At 41.3% G+C, this 18,405-nt stretch overlaps 1 protein-coding gene across 4 annotated transcripts in view; it reads left to right on the top strand.

The window, feature by feature from the left end:
- MITF (melanocyte inducing transcription factor) overlaps window positions 1-18,405 on the top strand; it is a 99,450-nt gene that overhangs the window by 65,386 nt on the left and 15,659 nt on the right. For 2 of the 4 annotated variants that reach the window (XM_002193131.7, XM_030282811.4), the window contains exons 3-5: window positions 14,652-14,879; window positions 15,999-16,082; window positions 17,408-17,503. In XM_002193131.7, coding sequence (XP_002193167.1) covers window positions 14,652-14,879; window positions 15,999-16,082; window positions 17,408-17,503 — 408 coding nt within the window. The remainder of the gene's footprint in view (window positions 1-14,651; window positions 14,880-15,998; window positions 16,083-17,407; window positions 17,504-18,405) is intronic. The other 2 variants (XM_030282813.4, XM_030282812.4) reach the window with 1 other exon arrangement.

Genomic DNA, 18,405 nt, shown 5'->3' with positions numbered 1-18,405 from the left:
TTCTGGCCATGTTTTTGTCACTGACCTGGCTGGAATCCGTGTCCTGTCCCCCAGTGGACGCGCTGACATCAGCAGGAGCGTGTCTTGCGTGTCTAAAGAAACCAAAGTTTCAAAGAACTGGTGTTTTTGTCTTGGAACAATGTGCTCCTTGTATCTGTCTGTGTGCAGAGAGGGGCAGATCTGCTCAGCAGGGAGCAGCGCAGGCCGGTGCTGCGAGCTCAGGGCACCAGCAGCAACCTGAAGTTATCCTCACCTACAGTCCAAGCCAGTCCACTAATCTCAGAGCAAGCTTGTAAGTTAAGCAAGGTGAATCAAAGCTTGCATTTCAGGCTGCCTTCCTAAAAGTCACCCAGGAGCTCCTGGTTGAAACTATCAGAATTTAGTTTGGGGAGGCAACGGTTAGCTGTGAATGAAATGTTTCTATTCTGTCAGGAAAATATCAATAAGCAACTAATGGAAATTCTCTTCTTGGAAAACAGTCCCTTTATTGAAGGTATTTGAAGGCTGAGGTGTAGCAAACAGCCTGTCTCCCTCTTTCAGGTCTTCATAAAGTTCATGTCAAGAGCCTGCAGGCAACACACTAAACTTTGTGTTTGAGACTACTTCTAACTTCCTCAGGCTGTGATTTCTGTGCTTTTTCTTTTCTATAGGTGTGTGGATTTCTTTGGTTCGGTTTTTTTTTGTTCGGTTGGTTTTTTTTTGTTTTGGTTTTTTTTTTTTTTTTTTTTTGGTGTGGATATGGGCAGCCCTGGGAGTAATATTGTCAGGAAAAACTTATTCCAGTTTACCAATATCAGTAATCCAGAGTGCCATTGCCCTTAACCAGCATCTCTGTCCTGATAGCACCTAAGTGATAAACCTGCTTTTGGAGAGAGAGCTTGTTTTTACTGGGGGGGAAGACCTGCTGTTAGTTCTGCTACAGCCTCATGTGAAGTAGGGCTGTTCTGTTGAATAATGTGCACATTTCAGAAACTGCTTTAAAATTAATTATAATAGTGCTTTAAATTTAATTTTTTTCTTGTTAAACAGAAAATTCTCAGAAGTGAAACTTGTGTTTAAAAAATCTTGGCAATCATCTATATTATTATAAGTTACTGATTGAAAATTTGTCCATTGAGCTGTCTGAAAGCACTTTTTCTGTTGTAGTAATTTGTCTGTTACACAGTTCTGCTTCCTGACTGCCACCAAAACCATACTTTGCTGAAATACCTGTGTCTCAAAGAAACAGTTTGTTCAGGGAGGGAATAAAATGACCTTGAATGAGTCAGCACTTGTGTGTAGCAATCGTAAGCCTTCCGTGCCCTTTGCTTTCCAAAAGGAAATGATTTCTGGACCACAGGCACCATTCATTGCAGGACACTTAATGGGCTCCATTCACATCAAAGTTCGTATCTTCCTCAAGGCTTCAGCCCTGCGTGGTTTGCTGTGTAAAAGGAAAAATACTATTTAATTGTGCTACTTCAGCTTTTCTAAAGAGTTTATCCTTTTCCTACACTGGCTTTTTGAGGGAAGGAGTGATTCCTTCTGCTCTGGAGTGCTGCTTATGCAATTAGTGGTCACTCTGTGTACAGTGCCACTTCGTGGGTCACTGTTCCAAATTGCCTTCTGCCTTTCCCTGCACATCTAAGACATGAGGAGAAAGCTTCCAGGCAGGGCTTCTGCAGGATTATCTTTAGAAAACCCTTCTCTCTGAACTTGCACCTTCCCCCAGGAAATGTATTAATTCTGTGTATCTGCTTTGGTTAAAGGCTGAAAGGACTGAGTTGGGTCTTGATGGCTCTGCATGATCTGAGCAGAGAGTCTGGATGCTCCTCCCTGGGTGCAGAGTGAGGAATGTGCTGATTGCTACTGGAGCCAGGGAACAACGACAGGAAACTGTTAGAGGAACACAGTTCAACTTTGCATTTTCTTCTCTGGTAGCTGCAATTCCAGAAAACATGTCCAGGTAGCTATTGCTGTCAGCTGTACATAGTCAGTAGGCAACTTGATGGGCTAAATCAGAAGCAGCTTTGGCTGTTACTCAGTCATGGAATCCTGGAATGATTTGGGTTGGAAGGAATCCTAAACAACATCTAGTCCAACCCTGCTGCCATAGAAAGGTGACTTTTAAAAAATCAGTTTAGTGGTTTTGATTGCCTGGGTTGGTGTAGTCCTGCAGACATCTGTACCTGTGCCACAGAGAGCTGCTGTGGCAGGGCAGGAACAAGCATTTGGACATCAGCCCTGGCATCTTCTGGGGCTGCCTCTGCCTTTAGTGTGGAGCAGCAACAACGGTTTTGAATTCCCAGTTGCCCCCATGTATTACATATTAGCTTATTTTTGCTCAGTGCTGTTGATGAGTATTAATTAGATTCTTGTCAGAGGAAATTAAATCAGGAGGCCTGATGATATCCAGCCACTCCTGGGAGTTCAGTCTTTGAGAGCAGACTAGAGCTGGTCTGACACCAGTGGCTTGAAAGTCATCGTAGTGTTCTGAACCATTCACCTGTGGGTCCCACATCTCAGACCATGCTGTTGTCTATGGTGGATGTACTGGCATCCCCTTAGCTCCAGCTGTTAAAATATCCTAAATTTTCAATTTTCATCTGTTCAAACTTCATTTAAAATAAACTCTACAGTGTGAGCTTATTTGTATTTTTTAAGCAATTAGATCTCTCAAAAAATTTGTCCCATCCCGTAGTGTTATGTTAAATTGGGTTTATACTTGAGGTTTAAAAAAAGGCAGGGGAGGTGGAGAAGTCTGAGTTAAGATCTAGTTAATCCCCATCTACTCTCTAATTACATCCCTAGCTCTAGCATCTGGTTGCCTTGAATTGTGTTATGAATTTCATGAGCAGCTACAACCTTGTGTGTGTTGTCAATCAGTGTTGCGAGGTATGTTGTGAAATACATGTCATGATGTTTGTATTTTTCGGTGTTAAAAGGAGATGCACTTTTTTTTGCATAAATAGAACTTTAGTGAAAGATGCTTTGCCTGTTTCCCTGTGTGAAAATCAAGCTGTTCTTGCAATAGCACTTCAAGGGTTACATTACTTCAAGGGTCAAGTGCGGTTTAAAATAGGATTCTTCTGAGACCAAGCCTGCAGGCCCTGAATTTCTTCCTCAAAAGACATTTTGATCTTCTGACAAACTGTTACTTCTGAATTTCTTGGTGCTTCATATTTACAGCTAACCTTTGGAGAACAAGAATGATAACACACACTCTTCTTTGTGTTTTGTGAATGTGCCTCCCCTGGTGAGTTGATGGCTTGTGCTTTTTTGAAGTTCAGATGAAATCATTAAAAAGAGTTTTCTGTAAGATGTTTGGAAAGATGGAATTTTACTGGTGTCATGTAATAAAATGTGTTTCCAGTCCTGCAGAAAGAGCCCTAACCCTTTACCTTGACAGGACTTCACACAGGACAGAATCAAGAGCTTGTAGTCCCTTGCAAGCTGGAGGGTTTATATTTACTCACATGCTGCAAATGCTGCTCTGACAGGTTTGTGCATATGTTGGAAAAACACCATGGCAGGATTTCAGACTATCTCTTTATATAATCTGTTTTTCAGTCCTAAAACGTTTGTGATAAGGAACATGCTTATGCAACATCTGTTGAAGTAATGAACCTGAGTGCAGTTCTTTATTACAACTTCAATATAAACAGAGCTCCTCACAGCTGACTGGGCTTTTGTCCAAGATTTCACTCCTTCAGCTGATGGTGCTGCCAGCACCCCATCTTTTGGCCTCATCAAGGGTCATTTATATGGACAGCAGCTTCTCATTTCACAGGGTAAATAATTATTTGCCTGCCATATGTGAAATAACATGAGGAGGAGGGTTTTCAACAGCTCATCTCGGGAAGATGTGGAGGGGCAGGTGGTGGAGAAGGTTAAAAAATCAGCCAAAGGGAATGTATCTTGTTTATGTAGGTATAAAATAGATTGTGATGTCATGGCTCCATGCATGTAAAGCTTGAAATCTTAAAGGACCGAATTGTTGACATCCTTGTTTAATAAATGGCCCATGTTACTGTTGGTTATTTTTGGGAGCCAGACGATAGCTGCTGTCTGACTGTTGTGGGAATAAGATCATGGGGTGCAGAGGCGAGGTCATGCAGCCTAATGGCTCTTTGTCCTAAATATGTCTTTCTGTTACAGAGTTATTATGGTGACATGCCTTTAGCTAAGAGATAACTAAAACACTGAATTCCAATGTGGTTTCTGGGTTTAAAATTAAGAGTAAAATAAACATACTTAATTTCTTACTCTTCTTACTTTTAATCTCTTGTGGCTGCTTTGCTGTCTGCTCTGGCATCTACTTTGTGAGTGACATGTCAGGAAAGAAAAGATGTGATGTTGCTTAATGGAAGTGTTGGACTTAAGCACTCCAATCCCAAGGAAAAGGCACCATCATTCAGAAGTAACCCTGACAGTGTGGCTTTCAGTTTGAATGCTCTCTGTGGCATCATTTTGGCCCCCTGGGTTAATTCTCCTCCAGAGTGGTGTCATGCTGCTCCACACAAGGAGTGACCCACCTTTGTGGCTTGCCAAAGTCCTGAAAAGAATCCCCGTTCTGATATTTAGCAGAACGCTTCAGATCAGAGCCAGTTGGGTTTGCATGAAGGTGACTTGGATTATCTTACCTTAGCGAACATGATGATCAAGCACTCTGAGGGACTGAAACTCTTTTATTATAACTCAGTAGGTTTTAATACAGTAATAAATAAAAGCACAGCTCATTGAGCAGAAGGATAAAAATCAGGGAGTTCAGTGGTAAGCCAGCTTACATTTCCTTCATGTAAGTGAAGTCAGCGATTTATTATTATTTTAGGCTGTGTCTAATGATCATATTAGTGGTGTGAATAAAATGGATGTATCTGGAGTGCTTTATTCTTCTGCTTATTTGGAGCCTTCCATTTTGGGGCTGACATGAGACATCATGAGATGTAGGCAAAGTGGTATAGAGCCCAGCTAAGTCCTTCTAATTCATTATTAGCTGTCACATGTAGAAGCTCAGGGCATGTTACCAGTATAAAACTGGTTTCAATTAACACTGTCTTCATTCTCTTGCTTCTTCTGGTGGCTCTGTGTGTTTGCTGTAAAGCAGATGTCCAAGCAGGTATGTTCCAGAACTAGTGACCTTTGTGCTTGTAGCCAGTGTGTTACCAAGTGTTTTGTTAAAATAAATGGTCCTTTCAGAATTATTTTCACTCATATTTTGGGATGCTTCTTCAAATGTTTTGGTTGGAAGACTTTCCAGTTGATGTTGAAAGCTGTTCCAGCAAGCACTGTTTGGGTTTTGGTGTGTGTTGGGGTCATGAATGGTGGCATGCTCTTGGTATGTGCTGTGTAAGCGACCTTGAGAGCAACCCAACATGTCCTGTGGAATTATGTGTACAATGAATGGGGCAGTCTTTCACTTGCTCTTTTCCAGACAAGTAGGTCAGGAGTGTAGATGTCATTGGACAAGTAAGCAACAAGAGGTGGAGGTTGGGCTTGATGACCTTTAAAGGTCCCTTCAACCCCAACTATTCTGTGACATCCTGCTGATGTAAAGTGTGTCCCCAAAAAGAGGAGATTTTTTCCCTGTGATAACCCAAGAGTTGCATTTGAGTTTACAAATGGCTTTTATTTAAAAAGAGAAGGATACAACTGTTTCTGTGTGTGGCATTTGGGTGTTTGATAGATTTTGATCTGGTGCCATCTTTACATCTCTTGTGTTTCAGTGCTGAATGTTGAAGTTTTGTAAATAAATACTTCAGTAGCCCGCAGGCAATGTACTGAACACCAATTCATTCTCACAGGCTAATGCTGTGGATATGAAAGACTTGTAAATCAAGCTCTCTTCTTGCTTAGCCCCAAAATGCCAACAATTACACTCCTCAACAGTGGAAGTTATCTTGGCACAGGTGTATGTCCATGTGCTCTATATTTGAGCAACCCTTCACTAACCTTATGGTGACAAATGAGACCAGGTTTGAGGGTATCAGGTTTTAAGATTTATGAAAGCAACAGGCTGGGTGCTTTTCCCACTCTTGTACTTCTTATTTATGTTTTGGGCAAAATAGCCAATTTTAAGTTAATTTTCACTGTGAAAATCAGTATGGCATGGTACATTAAGAGAAGATCATGCAGGGGTGAAGTAGGTTTACTGCACTAAAATTTTGAAGCTACTTGAGTTTTATTTCTTAAAGTCTGGACAAGCAAACAACCAGTGCCATTCTGCACATGTGTAACTCTACATCTCTAGGAAGTTGATGGTAAGGAGTTTCATTTAAAAGTCAGCATGTTCTGTCTCTCCTACTGTTTTAAGCTTAGCTGTGGTTAACTTTTTACCCAACACCTTTTATAAAACTGGTTTTAATTTTCACCATTATTGATTTTGTATGAAAGATACCATAATTTTGACCCAGTCCCATTTGTGTTCTTCACATTTTGCAAATGACTGATGGATGAGCAACCTGGGCAAAACCAGGTGTGGAGAAGGATGTCTCTTCTCTCTTGTGGAAACTGCATACTCAGGGCTTCTCAGGAGCTGAGGGAAAACTCATGTTCCTCCTCTTTCATAGCAGAGAGCATGCTTTCTTGGGTTTGGGCTCCAGAAATATACCCAGAATCTCCAAATCTTGTGCACATGTGAAGGTTGATGTGATTTAAGCAGCACTCTGACCTGTCAAAGGTTTTCTGGGCCAAGGATGGGCATTCTGCCCTTCTTCCCTGCCATGGGAAATGCAATGAAGTCATTAAAACACCCATTTTTGCAGCTGTCTTACAGCACTGGAGACCTGGGAGCTCCCATGCTGTGTCCCTCAGGTCTAGCAGAGGTTACTGTGGGCTGGAACAGTGCCAGGGTCAGTCCCCCCTGGGAAATGTCACTGACCTGCCCAGGCTGCCAGTACGTGACTGCCACTCCGAGCTGGCCTGGCCAGCGCTGTGCTTGGCAACCCCTGAAGCAAGATAAGGTTGAACAAATTCTTTTACCCCTCTAATGTGACTCTTTCAAGCCAGTAGTGATCTGTGAGAGTGCTCTGGTAAATCTTGTGTTGGTGCTGCTTGGGCTGCAGCAAGGGTGAGGGATTGTTCTCGGGCTGTGGAAGGCTTTGCAAGGGGAAGCTGGCAGAATAGATGGCTTCAGACCATCTGCCTGAGCTGGTTTTGGGCTTTCAGGCAGCTGAAATATCTGTAGTCCTATGACTCTGCTCCCTCTTGAATTCACATCTCTATGCCAAGTCTTGCAAGAGATTTTGGAAGCAAGTTTATGTCTATCTTTGACAGTTCCTTTGAGGAGGAGTCATCGGTGTTCTACTGTCAGTAATCTCAAACCCTCTAGTGCTGATGCAACTTCTGCTCAGCTTCCTTTTGAGAGAGAAGGGTGGCAGAAGTGGACCTAAACATGTGGTGCTTGAATTAAGCTTTTCACCGTGGTAGTACCATAACTCAAACTTGTGTGCCAGATGTAGTTGTGTGGCTGCTGTTGCTGCCTGTGAAGTCAAAATATTTATTCTCTGAAGCACCTGGGGTAGGTAAAATTGTTGCAAAATATTTGTGCCTGACATTCTATGGAGTCAGTTGCATGTATGTCCTAAAATGTTGCAGTGTTTTTTGGTAATCTTCTCAGAAACTGTATACAATAAAAATTTATGGCATGTGTGTTAGGAAGTAAACAGCTGAAATGTTGGTTTCCTAACAGAAAAGTAGCAGGACTTCAAAGGACCTAATTCTGACTGAAAGCCACACTTGTAGAATGGCAGCCAGCAGGCCACTAACATGCAAATGACATCAGTTCCTATCTCCCTGAGTACATTTGGCTAAACTCTTTAATTTCCTTAGATACCATTGTCATGTGCTTCTGTAGCTAAAGCACAATTTTTAAATACTAATCTACAAAACCTTTATTATTGTTTGCTTCATGGCTTTCCCTTGGATGAAAAACCTCATTATGCAGAGGAATTTTTGGTGATTGACTAAACAATCCCTGGTTGTGTAAATGATGATAATTCTGTACAATGTGCCTTTTTCATAACTTTGTGCTTGAAGATGAGTGTTGGATTCACTTACTTAGACTGTAATCATGATGCCAGATCTTAAATAACTTTCTCCTATCTGCTTTGGTTTTCAAGTTCAGAGGGATTTGGTAATTAGGTGAATTACCTAATTCGTGGTAATTTGATGAATTAGGTAACCAGAGAGTTTTGTTTGGTACCTGATACAGTTTCCTTGTGTTTGCTGTGTCCTAAGGTGAAATGATGAAATCAGTTCACCATGGTTGTCATTCCCCAGTCAGTGCAAGTTACTTTTCATCTTTTTCTTGCTCTTGGGCTTTCTGGTCAGTACTGTTCTGGCCATTTTTCCTGGGTAATGAGCTAAAAGAAAGGGAATCAAATGTACTTTAGAAAATTTGGCATTAAGGGGAGAATGGCAGCTGGAGAAGTTACTGAAAAGTTTTATCTATTACTAAATGCACAGTTGGCCCTGTGGGGAATCACAACCCAATCAACTTAATTTTGATGACATTGTAAATGAGGTGGCTGTTCCATCTTGGAGGACTGGGAAGGTCTAAGCAGGAGGACTGAATTTCTCATGTGAAGCTACTTCAGGCCTCTGACGTCCGTAGAGGTGGAAATGTGATGTTGTTTTTTAATGTTTGAATGCAGCATGTGAGAAGATGTCTTTGAGGATGAGTTAAACCATTGTCTGGTTATTTGGATTGCTCCAAGCTTTGTGGTAGGAGGGTACTTCCTGGCATTGCAGTGAAACCCATGATCAATATTTAATGAAGTTAATTGAAGGGGTTTTGTGGTCTTTAGGATTTTCAGACTTAGTGACCAACCAGTGGTGAATATGATTTTACAGATTAACAGAATCTTGAACCTACTGGAAAACTTATGGAGAATAAATCACTCTTACTGTAAGTGGCACTAATTGATTATCTTTCTCAGATACCATTCTACTCATTTTTTTTCCCTAGTGACAAAGAACAGACATTTATTTATACAGCTCCTCATTTTTATTCAAAGTCCTAGAACATAACTTGTTCCTGCCGTTGTTGTGTTTTTATACTTGGAAGGGATAGATTGAAGCAACTTTGAAGCCCAGGACTAGCATGGTTAACAGGGATGGCTGTGCAGTGGACACAGCTGAAGCCTGGAGCCCTTGCAGAGCACATCAGTGGATGTAATTTTGTATCATTTTAATTTGGGTACCATTAATTGTTAAATGACACAGAATTTTAACCTTTCTTTAAAATCCCATGACATTTAGCTGTCTAGGCAACAAAAAGTTCTATTGAACTGAGAAAACTGACCCCAAAGTATTTTACTTGTAATTGTAAACTGTAAGTCCTAAGGCAATTTACTTGAAACAAATGGTCTTTTTAATTTAAAAAAAAGGGGGGGTAGGGGGAAGTAGGGTGGGGAGAAGAGTCTTCCTCCCCTTCGGCTCACTGTCCTCTGAACATCTCTGGTATGTCCCTGCTTAAATAAGGCATTGAGTGCTTCAGCTCTACTGTCACAGGAAGCTTCAGAGATGTTTTTGGTGAGAACAATCTTGCGTGTGGTTTTGGGAACAGGAATATGTTCTTCCCAGCTTGTGGTGGCCAGAACAGTGGGGCAGCCTGGAGCTGCTGGCATTGTAGTGGCTTTTGGTCACCTGTGTTGCACCAACAGAGGATTTTGGGGCATCTTCAGCTTTGCTTTGAAAGCAGAAGTACTTGGAGATGAGACAAGTAAGATTATGTGATTTGAAGTAGTAACCACAATGAGAAAAGCAATTCTTGGTGTTCCACCTTCAAGAAGTACTCTCAGCACAAGACCTGCTGGGTTTGTGCTTGCTTCCAGAAGTTACCCATTGCAGAGAAATCAAACCTGTGCGAGGACAAATTCAGGAGTGTAAAAGGAACCCAGACCAGCTAACTGAGCCTGGTTACCTTCATCCAGAGGTACCAGAGACTCAAAGCTTGAACCTACAGCAATTAACTGACTCCCAGCTATGGTTGAACTTGATGGCCTTAAAGGTCTTTTCCAACCTAAATATTTCCATGATTCTATGACCTTGAAGCTTTCCTAGAGGATGAGTGGTAGTAATGCCACAGTTCATTAAATAATTTTATTCTGGTGTAAGTCCCGTTAGTTTTTATTGTTAGCCATTTAATTTCTGGATTACAGTGTGCAAAACACATTTCCCAAGCCACTAGCCTGTGCCTGCCCAAGAGTGAACTCTCCTGGGTGCCTCTCCAGAAGGAGCTTGGTTACTGCAGCACTATTCCAAGGTCTTGCCATCATTAGCAAGTCATTAGTAAATTACGTCTGACTGATTCCCATCAAGACTGGACAGAATGAGCAAGTATCAGCAGTATTGGTTCACTTGTTTGTGTTGGCTTCATGCAGAAGAACTACTTGAGCCATGTGCTTTGTGCTTAAGCACACAGCTATACTTTATGTTTAAATTCCTGAGTCTACTTTTGCAAACTGAAGGAAGTGTGTAGGTCTACTCAGAGGTTCTGTCACTGATGTGTAATATAATGCAGATTTTGAAGAACATCATCTGAAGTACAGCTAAAATTCCCACTGATATGGTGTGTGTGCTTCAAGCTAGTGAAAGCCATTGATTAAATGTTTGCTTGATTGATATCAGACCCAAGCTCTGCGAAATCTGCTCTATTTATATGGGTTATTACTGTTCTTTTCATAATGTGGAAGAAAATAGTCAGCTACTCAGATACTTGAAGTGGATGTCTGCACTGGGATTAGCAGTCAGATTTCAAGACGAGTGAAGGTCTGAGAAAGCCTTTCCCCTGTTTCAGATAATGTTGTTCTCCAGGGTATTCCGAATTGCTGAGTAGTCAGGATGGCTCCATCCAACACTTTTCTAGCCCAGCTCAGCCTTGTAGGCCTAAGCTGGGTTACACGTGGGTGCAGTCAAGCTGATTTCGTTCTGCTGCCTTTCTCTGCTTCATCTGAAGAAAAGAGATCTTCCTCAGTGCCAGCATGGCGAGAGCAGATGGAGCTTGAGTGGCTGACAGAGAGACTCAGTGCAGGAGTCTGGTGCTGGGGCCAGCCCATGGAGAAGTGGAGATGCTGCTGAGCTGGCATTGAAGGCTCTTCTGGAACTGAACCAGATTTGGGGCTCTACTTCTAAGGCAGTGTTTTACTCTTGTAGCCAAATTCTTGGGTTACTATGCTGTGATAAATTTAGCTTTTTTGCCTTCTCAGCTCATTTCTGAAGTACTACAGATGATGATAATAATTCTTATTCTTGTTTGTCAATACCAAAATGCCCAAAAACCAATGTTATACTCAACTGAGTAACAGTACAGCAAAACTTTGGTTGAGATTGCTGGAGATAGATGGTTGGAGATCCAGAGGATTTGGTTTCAAGTGGGTTTATTTTTCCTTTCATGTCCTTATTCTGTCACATTTCTTAGGAAGTGTATCCAAACCAATAATTTGTAATCTTTCACTTTGTGTCTCATGAATTTGGACGAACAACAGGAACTATTCTTTGCCCAAAATGCTTGAAGGGGCTGAGAACCAAAATTAGATCTTAAAGCTTTTATTCATGGTTTCAAGTTCAGGGTAGTGGAATTTAATTGTAGGGTTTTTGGGGTTTTTTGCAACTCTTTGCTCGTGAGATATTTTGTCAAAAAGGAAGAGTGCTTTATGGTTTATCTACAGAGTGATTCTGGGCCATCTTGGGAAGTTTGCCCGAGAAGGCACATTTAGGTTGTCTTTGATGTAGAATCTGCCGAACAGGATGCTCTAGACCAAAGAGAAATTCTCAACAAACAGCATGGAGTCTATTAGGGTAGTCCCCACCGGATTTCCATGATGGAACTCCTAAGGAAACTCAAGAGGGCAGCCAGTGACAAAACAGAGAATCAAAGTCGTCTTCATGTCATTTTGGAGCAACTTAATGACAAAAAAGGCACTTCACTGTGTTCTTTGGTTCATGACTAGACTTGTGTTAGCTTGTGACATGTGAATTCAGAACTTGCCTTCCATGGCACGCTGAGGGCAGCACAGGCCATTAAAAAAATTAAACTAATAATTAAGAAGCAAAATAAAATACTGTAATGTAGAATGGCACAACAAAATCACAGGGAGATTATGTTCGTGTGACATAAGTTTGTGTTTTGCCAATAAAAATCCTGTCCATTAGGCAGTGTGTGTCTCAAAACTTGACATGTAGTGGATTCAGTTAAATATGTTGGTATATATTATAAATAATGTAGTATTTGGTGATACAGGGTTGAGATGTGGATATTGGAACTTTGCTGATGTCTCTCCTGAGAGTGTGAAGGGTGGACAGGCAATGGGCAGAGAGGAGAGACTTTGCTCCATCCTGGGACAGAGAACAGCAGGGGTACCTGATGCCTGCAGAGGAAAAGGAACATGCAGATTCTGACAGGCAGTTAGGGATTGGTTTTAAAATAACATATTCAAAGAGAAGGGTTACAAAAAGTGCTTGTTTACTGGCAACTTAATTTTCTTGGAAGACGAAGATTTAGTGAAAAATAGACTTACCTGGATAGTGTAGCTCTTAGCACTGATGATAGGAAAATTGATAATGCAATTTGGGACTGACAAAGTAAGTGCTGTACTTATCACAGCACAATGTTGTCTATTGATACAGTGCAACAAAGCAGATTAAACTTTCTAGAAATGCTGTCTTATTGTGCTTCCCTGTAAGCGGAGACTTCAGAAAATAATGCCAGTTGGGCAGTTTTTATGTGTTTGAGTACCTTCAAGGAGCTGGATAGAAAGCAAAAGTAACTTATGGAAGGTGTAGGGACTGTGCCCAAGTGCAGATAAATGCAGTTGGAACATGCATTAGTCTTTTGTCAGCCATTCCTGAATGGGAAGACTTCTTGCAACTCTGGATTGAGACAGAATTAATGCCTCTGAAGCACCAGGGAAGCTGGGGACAGGGTAGAGCTTCTTCAAGTGCTTCACATTCCGCTGCAGGTCCTGGGTTGTGCTGGGAAGCTGAGGACAGGACTGCAGAGCCCTGTGGGTTTATCCAGGGTACCCACTGCCAGGGAATACATGCTAGACTCATAGGGCATTTATTCAGTTATTTCTTACTCTGTACTTAAAAACTTTTAACCTTACTGCTAAAGAAAACTACCATTGTGTGTTAGTACGACTGGAACGAAAGCTGAATAGCGAATTAGCCTTGAGCGAACTGTCAATCTGACTTTGATAGCTCATCACTTAAAAGGTCCTTTTATGTTTATGAAAAAGCATGACATCAAAGCCAGGGGAAAAAAAATACCAATACTTAGAGCTTAACTTAAACTTGCATAACTTCCAAGAAGAGGCCTTGTGTGAACTGTTTGTTTGTCCACTTGCGTGGCTAATTAGCATAGGTTACTAAAAGTCTGAGCAGTGGCCATCAAGTTTCTTCTGCTCTTCTGGGGTTCATTGTGCTTCCATATGTGGATCCCTCAAACTGGAGTAGCATAGACAAAGGATATTGCAGTCACTTCTCTTGCAACCTCTAGGTAGCATGCTGGAAATGCTTGAGTATAACCATTATCAGGTGAGTTGTTATTGGAGACTTATTTTAAAAACTATTGCTAAGAAGATGTACACTGTACAGGAAACTCTTTTCCTCTAGTGTTTTGCGTGCTTTATTTAATTTCTTTCATTCCGATAACTGGGGTCCATGCATAGTCACTTGTAACAGCAAAAGTCACTTTAATGGAATTGTTTTAAAGCAAAATAATTTCTCAGCCTTTTGCCATATTTTGGGTTGATCTCTAGCTGCCTATAATAACGTTAATGATCAATGAAAGGTGACGAAGAGTTTCCAGGATATGGTGGAAAATTTTAATGGGGAAAAAAATGACCTTTCTTCTCTCACTTATTTAGAGTGTGCAACAGTTGTTCAGCATGAGGATTTTCATATTTTGTATGTAAAAAATTCCTAAGTACTGAGAAGCTTATCTTAAATACAAAAATAGCTGTTGCTGACGACAGTGATTGATCTGAACTGAAACACTTCTTTTCTTGCATCTTATTTGCATGATGTGTTTATAAACAGGCTGTCTTATTTGTATATGATTTAGGCTGTATATATGAGGTATAAATAATCAGTAGGCAGAAGAAGGTGTCTTTGTTTCTTTTTTTATTTTAACCAAGGTATTAATTTAAAAAACCCAAACACTCAAAACCTAAACAAACTTTATATCTTCTATATCTCTGTTATTTGATACTAGATTAAGGATAGCAATTCATACTTCTTGATTTTAATTGTTAGCAACTAACAAGTAAAATGAGTCTTGTGGTACATATAATTTCTCCATATTTTAGTGAAAACTAAATGTCACATAGCTGAAGGTCTGAACTCAGAACTGACTGTTCTGGAGTGTCTGTGTCAACTGAAAACCCGAGCGCTGGTCTTAAGTGAGAAATCTCATGTTGTAGAAAAATAGCTGGAACTTCTTGGTGTACTGATAGTAGTCAGCTGTTGAAGGACCAAATCCTAAACTGATTTCTTGCCACCAAATACGAGTTAGTTAAGCAGTGTGGACTTCCTTGGAGTTGTACAGGTTTGTGTTTTGTCACATAGCTGGTCCTTATGTCACAAATCTGTAGCTCAGATCCGTAGCACCTGCAGCGATGTTGTAAAACAATAAAAACCTTTTATCCTTTTTAAATTTTGTCCTACAGGTGCAGACTCACCTTGAGAATCCAACCAAGTACCACATTCAGCAGGCCCAGCGGCAGCAGGTAAAGCAGTACCTCTCTACCACTCTAGCAAATAAACATGCCAACCAAGCCCTGAGCTTGCCATGTCCAAACCAGCCTGGGGATCATGTCATGCCACCTGGCACGGGGAGCAGCGCGCCCAACAGCCCCATGGCTATGCTCACCCTCAACTCCAACTGTGAGAAAGAGGTAAGAACTCTCCTGTCCGTGTTTTCAGTAAAACAGAGCTGTTGTCTGCTTTAATTAAGTTGTTTTAAAACCATATTTGCTCCCTGTTAAAATGTTCTGTTTATCTTTTCTGTTCGTCGTGAAAATGTAGCTGCTAACTCTGTGTCTGCCTGATTAATAGATATTTTTGGCAAAAAGCCCATGTCCCTCTAGCTTCCTCTGGTTTGAACCATTTTAGCTAGTTTATACTTACTAAAACTACTTTTCTTGTTTCCCTCTCTGTTGCTTGATGTGCACAGTGAATAATTGACCTTTGGAGAATACAAAGCAGCTTTGTAAGCTGCAGCTTTCTGGAATAATGTTATTTATGGCTTGTTCATCTAGAAAGTACAAAGAGCATAGCAAAAATAACTGAAAAAAACCAAAGCTATTTTGAGATATTTAGGTATTTTTATGGTAAAATTTGAGCAAGTCTCATGGGTAGCTGGAAGGCCAGATTATCCAAGCTAATATGCCTAAAATGTTACCGATTGCTATTCCAGTGCTGCAAATATAAGACTTCAATAGCCTATGTCTAGAAGTCCTTTGCAACCTTGCCCTTATCTTCAGTAGCAAAAACTGAGTTAAATGTTATATGTGTGCTCAGGCTCCAAAGGAAAATGGTTGGGAAGATATTAACAAATACAAGAATCATGTCAGAATTTTTGTAACATGAAAAGTAGGAGGCAGTTGTAGAGTTCCTCTTGTCCTCTCATTCTCCCTTCAAGCTTTTGTGCCAGATTTTTAGTACAGATGCATTCCATGAGCAAAATGTTACACAGCTTGGAGAAACAGTGATTACGGAACATATTTTGCACATGCAAGGGTAATACTTGTGCTCCATAGTTTTGAAAGAAATGAAAATGAGATAATTCCATCCTATTGTCTCAGCTGTACCCAAACACTTTTTTCTTGAAGATATTTACAGCTTCACTTTGCTGTGTCATCGGGAACATGTGTGCATGACACTATTTCATTCGTGCTCTTTTTGGGACTGAGACTGTGCCATGAACTCAGATCCATGCTTTGCTTTTTCTTCCTCTTCTTTTTTTTTTTTTTCTTTTTTTTTCTTTTTCTTTTTTTTTCTTTTTATATCTGCAGGGATTTTATAAATTTGAAGAGCAAAGCAGGGTTGAGAGTGAGTGCCCGGCTCTGAATACACACTCACGAGCATCATGCATGCAGGTACTGGATGACACAGGAGGTGGAGCACAGGTCCCCTTTCTAAAGAGCATGTTTCTTTCATGATATGTTGAAAAATAAACTTACCCACAGTGTCTTTAAGAAGTCGAATAGAAGATGTATTTAAGGTGCAATACAGCAATGTTGTTTATTAGCATTGGTGTCAAAAGTACATGAAGATACCTGGAAAAGGCTCATGCTGTTCTAGCACAGTAATGCCATAGCAGGAGAACACATCAACCATTTAAGGTCTTGCATCAGGAAGACTTTTCTAACTGGATTTTCCAAGACTGCATGGATGTGGTTTTGCCCTGATAATCATTAAGTCCACATTTCTATGCAGATCACACTTGTACTTAAAAAAATTATTGGAGAAGGCTTTGAATTACCATCTGTGGTAATTCACCCTCAGTAATCACCCTCTTATACTTTCATTCTTTTTCTTAAAACTAAGGGGTTTTTATTTCTCACCAGAATCAGTAACAAGACTTCGGGTATGGGCTGTAACTGTTACTTCCTTTCTTGCCCTCACTTCCAGTCACTGTAATTTGTTGTGATCACACTTCCTGGAGCTGATAAAAAAATCCCATGTACTGCTGCTTTTATACCATCACCATTATGCATTGATTTGGTAGATCTCTGTCGTTTAAGCTCTGTTTTTATAATGAGCAAAAAGGAGATAGTCCTGTCCTGAAATATCAATCCTGCTGGACAGTTTGGAGCACGGGCGTGGGTGCTGTGAAGGGCTGTTTCCTCCTGCCTGTGCAGGAGCTTATGGAGGCTCCTTCCAGCCCAGCCCCTGAAAGAAAGTGTTTTGTACCACCTAAAACCAGCTCTGAGCTGCCCTGGGTGGTGCTTCCTGGGAGGGTGTATGAGGGACACAAATCCTATGGATTCTGCTCTCAGGGGCCAGCAGCAAATCTTTGCTCCCCCTCCTTCCCTGCAGGTGTCCAGGGCTCGGTGTTCCTGCCTGTGCTGGGTTTTGGTCCCGTTTTATGGAGGGCAGGCAGCAGTGCTGCAGTGGGGAGAAGAGTCATGTCCTCAGAGTCACTTATTCCACGGGCAGCTTCCTCCTCCACTGCTGCTGGAGAACAGCGTGTCTGTGGGCAGGTGGTGCAGGGTAGCTGCTGGTGGGAGGAGGGGGTTGCACCACGAATCCTCAGCTCTTCCATGGGCTGAGTGTCCTGCCAGGACAGCAGGAGTCACAGCTGAAGGATTGCCCCGCTGCACAGGTGCCTCTGCTGGGTGGCTGAAGTGCTTTGTCAGGCTCTGTGTCCCAGTGGTTCTGATAACTCTTCTGTTTCTCTTTGTCCACCTCTCTGCTGCAGATGGATGATGTGATTGATGACATCATTAGTTTGGAGTCCAGTTACAATGAAGAAATCCTCGGCTTGGTGGACCCAGCCCTGCAAATGGCAAACACGGTACAATGGTCCTTTCCTTCTGCTTTCCCTGTTAAGTCTAACTGGTTTTCCTTGAGAGGGGCCAAAACTGCAGCAGGACTTTTCTTCCCTGCAATTAAGTAGTTATTGCATTACTCTACAGAGAGTAATTACTTTTCCTTTGAAGAGTTTAAGGTGATACAGTTGCAATGAAAAATTTGAATTTAAAAATACAAGCTGGAGTTGAGAGAATACAGAGGAGAATTTTGCTTTTCTGATTTCCAAGATTACAACAGAGGAGTAAACTGTGCTACCAGGAGTGGCTTGTTCCCACTGATACTGAAGCTTGTCATGGACTTTATCCTGGGCTTCAAAAAAGAAGGAACCTCTGGCATCCCAGGTTCCTGAATGTTGTCATATTCAAGTAAGAAATTGTCTGCTGTGTGTTAGCATCCCTATCCAGAGACATTTTCTGTTATCTCTAACATCAGAACTTTATCTCTGCCTGATTTCAAGTGCAGAGAAGTCCCCAGCTAGACGGCAGCAAAGATGTTACAGAATTTAGCAGGAGGAAAAAAAAAAAATTAAAAAAGCAATCTTCCAAACAAACAAAGGGAAGGAAGAAAGAAGGTGAAAACTGAGCAAGGCAGGGGACGTGGGAAGCCTGTGATAAAAGACAAAAATACAGAGGTGCAGAAGGCACTGAGGGAAAGCACAGGTGTCCTCCAAGTGGCTCTTTTGGTTTGGTTCACATTGCTTTGAGAATTAATATAATCATGCTTCTGGCATAATCTGATTTTGATCTTCTGTGGAGGGTAGCTCCAGTGAATTTTTTGCCTTAGGCTTAAGCACTGTTAGATCTGGCTGAGTAGATGTCTGCCAGTGCTGGCGTCTGTTTCTGTTTCATCTGGTGCCAAAATTTACAGCTTACCACAGAGCACTGG

This window comes from Taeniopygia guttata, chromosome 12 (genome assembly GCF_048771995.1).
Source record: "Taeniopygia guttata chromosome 12, bTaeGut7.mat, whole genome shotgun sequence".
In the NCBI taxonomy this organism is placed as follows: domain Eukaryota; kingdom Metazoa; phylum Chordata; class Aves; order Passeriformes; family Estrildidae; genus Taeniopygia; species Taeniopygia guttata.
This window is presented reverse-complemented; position numbering and strand designations above follow the sequence as displayed.